This window comes from Notamacropus eugenii, chromosome 1, assembly GCF_028372415.1.
Source record: "Notamacropus eugenii isolate mMacEug1 chromosome 1, mMacEug1.pri_v2, whole genome shotgun sequence".
Lineage (NCBI taxonomy): Eukaryota > Metazoa > Chordata > Mammalia > Diprotodontia > Macropodidae > Notamacropus > Notamacropus eugenii.
In genome coordinates, this window is record NC_092872.1 from 504,908,086 (window position 1) to 504,920,930 (window position 12,845).

At 34.3% G+C, this 12,845-nt stretch overlaps 1 protein-coding gene across 15 annotated transcripts in view; it reads left to right on the plus strand.

Annotated features, from left to right (window-relative positions):
• SYCP2 (synaptonemal complex protein 2) overlaps positions 1-12,845 on the plus strand; it is a 101,858-nt gene that overhangs the window by 21,939 nt on the left and 67,074 nt on the right. For 13 of the 15 annotated variants that reach the window (XR_011972318.1, XM_072633385.1, XM_072633389.1 and 10 more), the window contains 2 exons: positions 3,681-3,829; positions 5,671-5,745. Coding sequence is in view for 14 of the 15 variants with exons in the window: in XM_072633385.1 (XP_072489486.1) it covers positions 3,681-3,829; positions 5,671-5,745 (224 nt within the window). In the remaining variant the exon portion in view is untranslated. The remainder of the gene's footprint in view (positions 1-3,680; positions 3,830-5,670; positions 5,746-12,845) is intronic. The other 2 variants (XM_072633392.1, XM_072633394.1) reach the window with 1 other exon arrangement.

The following is a 12,845-nucleotide window of genomic DNA, read 5'->3' on the forward strand; positions in this document are numbered from 1 at the left end:
AACTACCTATGCATCAGGTTAGATGGTCCATCTATTATTGCTCATTCTGCATACATAACTGACCTTTTTGTTCTTGATAATGTATTTTATGTCACTTCTCATGTAATCATTATTGACATATTGTGGCAACATTCATCTTTCATTTGCCTTTTGAGCCACCTGTAGTTATAATCTGAGATAATCTACACTTGTGATTGTCTAAAATAGTGTTTTTCATGACTTAGAGCTATAAAGTGTGATTGGGACAGTGCTGGTGTTTAAAAGATCTGCTTTTGTTGGAGTGAGGAGCTTGACTTTATTGAAAGCACTGTATAGTTTCCAGAATTCTGTTCATCCCACTCCTGTCCCCTTTTCTCAGTACTGAGCCAGCTTTTTGTCTACCTGTGGTGCTTGCCTAAGATGTACATTCTGATCAAGTAAATGAGTTTGCTATCCAATTGTATGTCATACTCTGAGCAATATGTGTTTTTCATCTTTAATCCAAAATAGTAGTTTTTCTTGTATGGGAGGATGTGCCAGTCTTATTTGGGTGATTATGGATGTCATTGAAAAGCCTTGTAGTATTCTAGGTCTCAGTATAGTCAGCACAGTATTATACATGAACAAGAACATCTATAGAACTTCTCCATCAATGGTAATCCCTTCTTTATTTAAGACTTTCTCCAAGACTTCTTCCATAAAATTAGTAAACTCTCTATTTGGATCTGTCATAGAATCTTATATGATCTTAAAATATGCATGATATACACTTTGCATTGTACTAAGTTCCTTTTCTGTTATTCTCTATTCAGCAAATGAAATGGTAGTTACATGAATTTTATAGAGAGTACAAAATACTCCATGAAATAATCTAAATTCCCTTATTTTCACATAAATATAATTGATAATTGAATGTTATTCCAATGTTATTAGCCAATATTCATCAAACATTCCTTATAATTTAAAGTGCTTTATTGAATGTTCCACTGAAATATGCAATTTTGGTGCCATCTAAAAAACATTACAATATAAAAGAAGCTAACAGTTATAGCAGTTTTGTTCAAGGAAGAGCCATGTAGATCCCTCTCTCCCCTTGTGTTTCCTCAATAAGGTATGTGTTTCCCTTGTCCTGAGTCCTTCTTGAGCCATGGATAAGGCAGTATTTACAGGAAACACTGGCTCAAATTACAATTTATTCATCCTAGTTATTAATCCCTTGAATTTGGTCTGTAAAAAGAGACTACAAAGGACTCAAAGAGCTGGCAACAAAACAATTAGAAAAGGAAATTCATAGAGCGGCTTTAGACAGAAAGAGATATGTTTTCTTTTCAAGAGGCTCACACACGTATATAACCCCTCTAGAAACCAGTACCAGATGAAGACATGGATTTGTCCAAAGATACAAACTAAAGGAGAATCAGAGATAATAGGAGAGATACGATGAGAAGAAGGATACAGTAGATAGTCAGGATGTAGAGGAACAACCTAATCTTATCATTTCATTGATATTGTGAGTCATATAGATAGTATGGGTACCAAGGGAAAATGAGACCTGCCAGAAAGGTTTGTTTGACTGTATTATTCCAAATCCTTTTCCCTTTCAGGGACATGGTCCCTCTCAGAATATTGCCATAAGTCTGAAACATTGAGCCATTCTTTGGGTAAAGCAGAAGCTTATTGGAAAGTGAAAAGGAGTTATCGTAACAATTTATAGGTTTTGGTATAAGTCCTTTGTATTTTAAAAGTCTAATTAAATAAAACCTATGCTAAAGTAGTTATGTTGTTTTTCTAAATAATTTAATGAGAGTTTAAGTGAGTTTCTATAGGAAACCCTTAGTGGGAAGTATTAGCCAATTTCTAATATTCCCAAGAGAAAAACTTTTAAATGGAGGCAAACCAAACCAAATTGTGACATTCTCCAAAGAAAGCCACATAGTTCTTATTAATAGATTATAAATCATTATAGATTATTATAGATTAATAGATCATGGGCTGTATCAGCTTAGAACAGAAATAAATTAGCGAGATTACACAGGGAGGAATATTTGCCTAAATCTGTGATCTAAAATGAGAGATAAAATAAGCATATATAAAATATTATGAAATTATTTGGTTGACTTTAAAATAAGAGGATGACTAAAGACTTATACTTGCCTCAATTCTCCCAACCTAGAGGTTGGAGAGGAGGAATGGAATTAATTCCCCATAGAAATGGCTTTCTGACTTTCATTGTATTTTAACAACTTTGTTAATAGCTTATTGTATCCTAGGAACTGAGGATATAATGACAAAAATAAAATGGTCCACACTTTTAAGGAGATGACATTCTTAAATGAAGGGTGGGTTGAATGCAACATAATAATAACTCGTTTGTACAGTGCTTTAAAATTAATAAAGCATTTCCTCAAAACAATTCTTTTAGATAATTAGGTAGTACAAGTATTAGTTTATTAGTTATTGCCATTTTACAGATGAAGAAATTAAAGTACCAAGAGGTTAAGCACATGTTTATACAACTAATGAATGTTTCAGATGCCATTTGAATTCATAGCTCACTCCACGGCTCTGTCCATTACACCAAATGGGCTCTGAAAGTCTAAGTGAAGTGTTCATGATTTCATAGTTAGGTGTGTGAGGTGGGATTTGAATTCAGGTTTCATCATTCCAGTTTGGAGCTCTATTCTTTATACCATGCAGTATACAGTTAACATAATTTGAAGAAACATAGACAGTTAATAGCTGTTGAGTTTAGAGAAGACATCCCGGAATATGTGACACCTGAGCTGAGCCTTGAAGGAAGATAAACGTTGTGAAAAGCAGAGACATTGAAGTGCCACATTCAAGTAATAGATAACTACAGTGCATGGAATAGGAGATAGCTTTACTTAGAGATGGAAGAATTTGATCACTCCTTTTATGGTAATATCACATATGTTTTTCTTCCCTACTTAATGTATGTTGTTAAACTTTATCAATCAGAAATGGTAAAAATCAACTATATATACATATATACATAATTGTATGGTATAGATAAAATTCTTTTAATTTTTCAGGTATGTTTGGGAGGGTGTTAGGTTATAATTTGGGGAGTTATAGATGGAAATTTTATACTAACGACCATAGGTAACATAAAATGTAAAAACCTAGACCTAAGTAGGTAGAGTACTTCCACTTAGGACCTGGGTATTGCAAATAAGTCAATGACCTTCAAATGCCTTGGTATGATTATTGGCTTGGCATCTTATTGTAAGCATTTTATTTAAATATTTACGTTTTAAGTGTGGCCTGTGGATGACAAAATACTAAGAATAATAAGTTAATTTTAAAATAATTATTCAAAATTATGAAATAGAAGAAACATTTTCAAAGGTAGCCATAAATTCTTCAAGTTGATTTGTAAATAAAGTTATAATAAATTATAAACAAAGTACCTAGCTTTGGTACAAAATTTGATAGAAAATTTTGGCTGATTTTATTTTCCTTAATAAAGATTAATTTTATCTAGCTTGAACTATTTAGTAAAATAGTTCATTGTTAGCATCTAGAAAAAATTATTCACTTTGACTTTAATATTTTCAGTTTAATCAGTTTAATTTGTTCCGTTGATTATGAGTAGATTCCATTTCATTTAGTGTAATCTGTAGATGAAAATATGTAATTAGGTAAATATATACTAATAAATGTGTTTTATTTCTTCATAGTGAAAGATGCCAAGAAGCTATTAACCCTAATTCTGAAAAATATAATGAATGTTGGTAACAAAGAAGGAGACCAGCTGCTTCTGTATTTTGATCCTTCACTAGAAATCAGTGATGTGACAAAAAAAATTTATGGTGCCAATAAGTATAGGGTAAGTTGTGTCTTATTTCTTGTAGTTTTTTATATTACTTACATGATATAGGAATGTTCATTTTCATGTTTCAGTTCATGATATTGGAAGTATTACTGTCTCATAAGTAGTTAATGTGGCACTTTAGAAAGAGTGCTTGATTTGGAAGAGACAGAGGAGCTGTTTGAATATTGGCTCTACCAAAAACTTGTGTAACCTTGACACTTTCCTGTCTCAGTTTTTTTATCTATAAAGAGACTAGTTTTTTTTTCCTAACTAACTGTATGATCTGGTTATCCTTTGGTATGTAGTAATTAACAACTCATTTGCCCAAACCTGTAAAATATCAGCAGTCTTAGCACTGTCATGGTCCAGCTGTTTGACATTGGAAGAGTTAGTTAATGTTTCTGAGATTCAGTTATCCCATTCATAAAGTGAGATACTTCTATTAGATCTATGGTCTCCAAAACTGCTTTAATCATAGACCCCTTTTCAATAAGAATTTTGAAAACATTCTCTAAAATGTTATAATACATATATATTTATGTGCTTGTTAGTTACATGTATTGTACTACTACACTAATAACATACAAATTTTTAAAAAAAGAGGCACGGATGAAATATTTTATCCTAGAGTCAGTAGGAAGCCATTGGAATTTATTGAAGAGGTAAGTATCATGTCAGACCTATGTTTTTGAGAAATCGCTTTATCAGGTGTGTGGAAGATGGATTAGAGTGGAGAGAATTTTGTAGCAGGGTAATTAGTTAGGGGTCTACAGTAAGTAAGAGGAAATACTGTTCTGAACTAAGGTGGTAGCTGTGTCATTAGAGAAAAGGGGACAGTTTGAGAGATCTTGTGGAGATAGAAGTGATAAAATTTGGCAAACAATATAGATTTGAATGGTAAAAGTGAGAAATTGAAAATGACACTGTTAGGTAAATTTATGTACATACACATGTATAATATTACGTGCATGTCCTTTATACTTGAGGATGGTACTATTGATTATTCTCTCTGTACATCGATGTAACTAAAAACCCCTAATATTTATCTTTATTACTTTTTACTTTTGTGTTAATTAATCTTTGATTTCAGCTACAGCTAACTTTTACAACATCTGCTGTGGCCAGCTCCAAAAGTCCCTTTAAAATGTTTATCTTTTTTTTTTAAACTGCCACAGTTAATTTCATCACATAGTTGTTACCAGAGGTAAGTAGATGGCACATAGTCAACAGAGTACTGGATTAAAGTCAGGAAGACCTGAATTCAAAAGCAGTCTCAGACACTTACTAGCTGTGTGACACTGGACAAGTCATTCACCTTCTTACGCTCAGTTACCATATCTGTAAAATGAGAATATAGTACCTACCTCCCATGGTTGTTGCGAGGATCAAATGAAATAACAATTTAAAGCCCTTTACACAATGCCTAGTGCCTTTTAAATGTTATCATCGTCATCATCATCATTATTGTTATTGTTGTTATCATTATTATTAAACTTTGGGCCTGGAGTCAGGAAAACCTAAATTTAAATCCAGCTTCAAGTACTCACTAGCTATGTGACCCTGAGCAAATAACTTAATCTGTCTCAGTTTTCTCAACCACAAAATGGGGATAATAATAGTACCTACCTTCCAGATTTGTTATGAGGAACAATTGTGATAATATTTGTAAACCATCCTAGCTAAGTGTTCACTGTGTATCTACTCATAGTAGGTGCCTAATAAATGGTTGTTCCATTACCTTCCTACTTGCTTATTTTTTTTTTTTGCACATATGTAGTTTAGTAGAGTTGTGTAATAGGCATTATAATTGGAAGAATTGGCAAATATATCCCAAATTTTAATCATTTTTGTCATAGGAGTTTGCCAAGAAACAAACAATTTCAGTTGCTAAAACATCAGTGCATATCGTTTTTGATGAAAATGGATCACAGGTATTTCTCTTGCTTATTTATTAATTTTATCATAGAGTTGTATTTTTCTCCAAATAGTGGGTTAGTAAAATATTGTCAAAGGAAAAATAATGTGACAACATGATACAGAGTCCTGAGTCAGGACTCTGGAGTCAGGAAGATGTTGGTTCAAGTCCTGCCTGTGGTACATGTGGACATCATAATTGGGCACTATCCCAGACATCTCACTAAGACTATAGGTTATAGACTTAATTACTGATCTGTATTAATGGAGGGAAAGTCTATCCTGGGAGTTCCCTACGCTTCTAGAATCACAGGTCCAGTCCTTCTCTCCTTCTCCCTCAAAAGATAAAGAACAAAAATTAACAGCCAGTATGAGTTCTCACACTGATGAAAGAATGATGTGACTTGGTACATGAATAGCTAAAGAAAAAAGAGAAGATTTGACTGATCATAGGCATGAGATTAATCTAGGTTCAGCTAAATCAATAGTAATTGAAAGAGATATCTGTGGAATATATAAAAGTAGCAGCTGAGACCACTGCTTCTAGTGCAATATAGATTATGTCTCTCTAAAGATATCCCCTACCTCTTTAATACATGTTAGTGCTCTATGAGTTGTCCATCATTATTATTAAAGACTGTTTTGCAATTGTCAAGGTAGAATTGGAATAATCTGAGATATATTGTATATTATTAGGTATGATCTTTCCTAACAAACTTGGTTTCTTTAAGGGCTTCCTAGTTGTCTTGTTACAATGTTTTTAGTAATGGTTCATGAGTAGATAGTTCAAGGGTAGTGATTAATTTTAAAATGAATATTGATCTTTAATCAAGTTTTTATACCTTTCATTCAAATTGATTTCTCATAACTAATTCATCTATATCACTTAATAGCTTTTGGTTTTCTTGTGTAATTTGCTTCTCCAAAGTAGTTATAAAAATCATTGTACTCAGATTTTTTGAAGATTACTTGAATTTCTTATGTATTATTTGAAATATTGTGAATTATAACATTATTTAGCAATGTTTAAAGTCTTTTTTTCAGCTTGCCCAAATATAGAAGCTTGTACACATTTCATTTTTTTACTTGGATGTGACACTTTTTTTAAAAATTATAAGCAAATCTCTTTTAGAATCTGTTGTATTCTATATTTCACATATTCTGTGGTGAATTGTCCCTTAATATTTGTTTAGTCTCTGTTCTAATTGTAGTTTTATCACATTAATAATACATATTATATATACCTATATCTGTCTTTCATTGGGAAAGTTATTTTTAACTTTTTAAAACCATATAGATTTCTTCAGCTCTAATTTATCCACAGTGTTGAAGGGAAGTTGTCATTAAACTTATAATTCCAATGAATTATGCAAAATCACTTATAAATGACTTTAAAATATTCCTTTGATTTTAAATTTGGAGTGGGTGTATGCCAATCAGTGTCAAGACTGTTGTAGACAGTAAGGATGCTGAGTTGTTTCCTTGCTCAAAATTTTCTATGTTGTTGACTCACACTGTCCTTGTTCTCAAATTAATTTCACAAACATTTATTAAGTGTCTCAAAAGGCAGTTTAACATAGTAGAAAGAAGGGCCTACCTCATCTTCTGGAAAAAAGGGGGAAAATAAGGGGTAAAGAGAATACACAGAAAGGTTTTGAAATGTAGTTGGGACATATAGAAATTGAGTTGATCTTATTTCTTCCTGAATAGTGATAGCTAGCATTTATGTAAGTTTATAAAGTACTTTACATACATTATCTCCTCTGATCCTTACCACAACTCCACAAGAAAGGTACTTTTATCAGCCCTATTTTACAGATGAGGGAAACTGAGGCTCAGCATGGTTAAATGGTTTGATCTGAGTGATAAAACCCTTATATGTCTGAAGTAAGATTTGAACCTAGGTCTACCTGTCTCTAAGGCTGTCATCACATACATTATCTGTGCTCTCTCTCTCACGATGTGGAGAGGTTATTTGTAAAGAGAAGTAAATATGAGAGAGTTTTTTAATTTGTAAAGTTTTTTAATTGCTATTATTATGAATATGAGGAATCAGTAAGAGATGAGTCAAATAGTCCTTTTCTCATTTGAAAGTAAGCTTCTTGAGAACAAGTGCTATTGTTTTCCTTTCTCTGTATCTCTAGCATTTAGTATAGTTCTTGGCACATAGTAAGGCTTATAAATGGTTAATAACATACTGGCTGGCTAAAGCATCATAGAATTTTAGAATTAAAAAGGACTTCATCAATTATCTAGTTTAATGTCTATACAAAAAAGACTTCCAATTACAGCACACTAGTTAGATCGTCATCTAGCTTTTCTTTGAAGAGTTCCAGAGATAGGAAATTCACTACCTCCTGTTGCAGCTCGTTCTACTTTGAGATAGTTCTAATCATTAGGAAAGTTTTTTTCCCCCTTACTTATATTAAGCTTCTAAATTTGTCTCTTTGTAACTCTCATCCAGTTACTAGTCCTATGGAATAAATGGGACAAGACAAATCCCTTGTACCTTTTATATCCTTAAAGAAAACTATTCTGTTCCTACTTCTCCAAGTTGAATACTTTTAGTTCTGTACACTGAATGTATAATTAGGACTTCTGGTCTCCTTGCTTTAATTACTCACCAGTTTATTAATGTTTTTCCTAAAATTTGATGCTCAGAATTAATCACAGTATTCTTGTACTATGGAAAAAAGCATTAGCTCTGGATTAAAAAACTCTGGGTTCAAATTCTTCCACTGATGCTTATTGGTACTGTGATCCTGGGCAAGTCATTTAACTTTCCTGGGTCTCAGTGTCTAGTTTTAGAGTGAAGGAAGTTGATTATGTATATCTTCTGAGGACTCCTCTAACTTTAGATCTGTGACCTTATGAAATTATGAGTACAGTAAAACTATTTCCTCCTTTTTCCTAAAAGCTGTGACTCTTTTAATACAATCAAAGATCACTTTCATTTATTTTTTTGTTGCCTTATCACTATTAACTCATAGTGACCTGATTGTCCTTCATTCTCAGAGGACCAACATGATGTTACTATGTTGGGGTCAAGGTATAGTGTGTCCAACTATGGCCGATTAGACCAATACAAGCTCAGAAAGGAGGGAGAAAAAAAAATTTGGAACTTAAGATCGTGTAAAAGTGAAAACTGTCTTTGTATGCTATGTAGTATATATATATTTATTTAGCATGAACTACTTAATAAAATATAGTTCATTGCTAGCATCTGGAAAATACTATTATATAGGAAAAATAAAAAAAATAAAGGAGAAAAGAATCTATTTTCCCCCTGTAGCATTATACTCAATTTTATTGGGTAAGTTATTCTTGGCTATAAGCCCTTATCTTTTTGTCTTTGAGAATAATATCTTCTAAGTTCTCCATTCCTTTATAGTGGTACTTGCTAATTATATGTGATCTTAACTATGGATACTTGGTATTTGAATTCTGATTGTTAATAATATTTTTTCTTTGCCATGGAAACTGAATTTTGGCTGTTATGTTCCTGGAGTTTCTTTTAGGAGGTGACTCACAGATTCTTTCTAGTTCTACTTTACCCTCTGCCTTTAAGATCTGGGCTGTTTTCTTATAATATTTCTTGAAATAATATGCCTAGGCTCTTTTTTTGGTCATGGTGCTCAGAAGTCCATTGATTGTTAACATATCTCTCCTCCACCTGTTTTCCAGGTTACTTGGTAGTTTGTTTTTTGTTTTTTTTTTTTTTAGAGATACTTCATATTTTCTTCTTTTTTTCAGTCTTTTGACTTTGATTTTTTTTATTTCTCATTATTTCTCATGAAGTCATTAGGTTCTGTTTGGTTAATTCATATTTTCAAGGAGCAATTTTATTTAGTAAGATTTTGTACCTCTTTGCCAGGCCTAGAGGCCTGTGTGGGCTACCCAAGTCTTCTTACCTCACCTCCGAGGTCTTCGGCTGGCCAAAAGCGGATGCTCATATGAGAGAAAGGACGTTCCAGAGTCGAACAAGGGTTGAGCTTTATTACAGGGTCTAGGTTACAAGTGCAGGGGGGTCTTCCTTAGGAGGAAGAGGGGGAGATTTCCTAAGGAAGCTAGGATCTTAAGGGATTGGAAGTAGAAGTACAAGCGGGGAGAGAGGGGGAGGGGAGAGAGGAAAGAAGAAAGCGGAGCCTACTGTCCTCTTGGCTCCTTACGTGCTAAGAGAGCTTTCAGGCTTCCTCAATCCTACTTAACCTTCAGCCACACAGTTTGCATCTCAATACCGTGCTGTTAGATAACAATAGTGTGCCCAGATCCGGGACCATCTCGAGGGTGGGGAGATCTCTCTCCCATCACGTTTCTCACGGGAAGAGGCGGAATTACTCGAGATAGCTCGGTTCACCTCTATTCCCTGCCGTTTCCTGGGAGGGTCTCGTGAGAGCTCTAAGATTTAGAAGCTCCCACCTTTACCCGCCCGAGACTGTCCACACGGAATTGAGCTTCCAATCCCAACACCTCTTATTCCTAGCTACTGTTCACTTTTTCCTATCTTCCCTTTCATTTCTTTTCCCATTTTTTCCCTCAACTACTCTCATTTGGTATTTAAAACTTTTTCTTTTAACTTTTATTTTTAACAATTTGGAAATTCTTGTTGAATCTGTGTTCAGGTTGAATTTTTCTTTGAGGCTTTGTTTATAGATGTTTTGAAGTCAGTCTCTTCCTCTAGGTTTGTGTCTTGGGCAGCTGGTGGCTTAAGAGATAGAGCTCTGGACCTGGAGTCAGCAAGACCTGAGTTCAGAGCTGGTCTTAGATACTTAGCTATAGATATCTGACCCTGGACAAGTCACTTAACCTCTCTTTTGCCTCAAGTTCCTCATAATTAAAATAAAAATTAAATAAATAAGTAAAATAAAAATAGCACTTACCTCCCAGGGTTGTTTTTGAGGCTCAAATAAGACAGTAATTGTAAGGCACTTAGCACAGTGCATAACACATAGGAAATACTATATAAATATTATTATTGAGCTTCTTCCATTATTATAATAGCTCTTCATGGTGAAATGCTCTTTTTTTGTTTACTCATTGTTTTGACCTACATTTGGACTTTGGACCTTATGTTAGAGCTAAATTCTTTGTACTTCTTGACATTAACTTCTATCATCCTATATCCTTCTGCTTTCATAGATCTGGGCAGGAGCTTCCAAGATTTCACTGTGCCCAAAGCTATATGATCCTGGGAAAGATATGCTTCCTTCCTTGCCTGAGCTCTGCAGATTTCTAATATAGGTTTTGTTCTGTCAGCTTATCCCTTATTGGGAGTTTCTGTAGACTTCTGGAGGACTCTTAGACTCCTAGCAGGCTCTGTAATTTCAGAGCAGGCTTTGTTTTTCATCTAAGACTCCTGCCCTGGTTATTATACTGTAGGCTTTCATGCTGGGCTTGAGGCTAGAACTGAGTCACGACTCTGCTCCTGGGAACAGTGTTACACCATTTATGGTTTATTTCTTAAACTTGTTCTTTGCTCAGCTAGGGCCCATGTTCCCAACCATTCCTTTTTACCCTAGATCTATGACTCAGAACTGGATAGTGGGAGACACCTGCCAAATGATATTGATTCCTATACCATGACTAGTCCAGTAGTTCCCTGGGATCTCTCCCTCCTCTGGTGTCCAGTCTGAGTCTTTAGTCTCTGAGTACTAAAATGTCCTTATTCTTAAATTCTGTCCCCAGTGTTTGAAGATGTCTTTGTCTTCCTTTGTTGCTCTGGCCTGGAAAAATGACTCACTGTGACTTTTTCTTGACTTTTTTGATCGGAATTATATCTGGTGCATTTTTTAGATCTTTTTAGAGGATTAATTCTATCATCTTAACCTCCATTAAGCTTTATCTTACCAGATTTGCCTTGGTTTTCAAGCTCACAGAGAAAATTTTGAATTTGGACTCTGTCATCCAGTGTGTTAATTGTCTCTACTAGTTTTGTGTCATCTTCAAATTTGATTAAGATAATATTTATGCCTTTATCGAAATAATTAATAAAATGTGTTAAACAGCATGGATAGATCCCTGAGGCACTACACTGAAGAAATCCTTCGTAGTTGCTATATAAACTATTAATGTTTACTTTTTGAGTCTGGCTGTATAAGCAGTTATAAATCCATGTAAATTTATTGTCTTCCAGACTACATCTCCATTGTTTCCCAAAGGTGTACCTTAAAGGACTTTATCAAATACTTTGTTAAAATTTAAGCGAACTACATCTAAAGCATTCTTCAATTCTATGGGCTTAGTAATAACCTTGTCAAAAAAGTGAATAAAGTTAGTCCGGACTGATCTATTCTTGATGACCCATATGGGTTCTGATTACTACTTTTTTGCTGTGTTCACTAGCCATCTACATAATGTAGAATTTTTTTTCTCAGAAATCAAATTCATGGGCCTGCGACTTACAAAGTATATTCTTTTCCCCCTTTTTAAGGAATGACAGTTGCTCTTCCCTAGTTCTATATAACATTTCTCTTTTTTTCTTTTTCTTTATGTTCCAAACATAGCAGTAGTTCAACAGTCACATCTTCCAGTTCTTTCAATACCCAAATTCATGTAGGTCCCTGCACTCTGAAACTGGGAAGCCCCTGCCTAAGGGCTCATCTTGACCCTCCTAGCTTCAGAGAGATTATCAAGAGTAACTATTTCTATTTCCCACCTAGCCTGATGTCTTTCTTTTTGTTGGCCTCATTAAAGGGTCCATGCCCTGGCTACTTCTTAAACAGGCCTATTCAATGAATGGGCTTTGTCTCACCCTGAGTACCTGCAAAGATGTTGGCCTAAAGGGCTCAAGATCTCCCAGCGCATCCTGGGTCATCTCCAGTCATCCTGAGGAATATCAGGTCACTGTATTCAGATGGCTCTGGAGGAGAAGTGAGGCTGGTGACCTCCACAGCCCTCTCTAAAACAAAGTCAGGTGCAAGTCATGTCATCATTTGTCTGATGGCATGATCTTCTTCAGCAATGAAGGACGAACACAAAAACAATGTGCATTTCTCTAATCAAAAATGATTTAGAGCACTTCTTCATATGCCTGTAAACAGCTTTGATTTCTTTGTCTGAAAACTTTCTATTTCATATTCTTTGACCACTTATCAATTGGTGAATGACTTGTAATCTT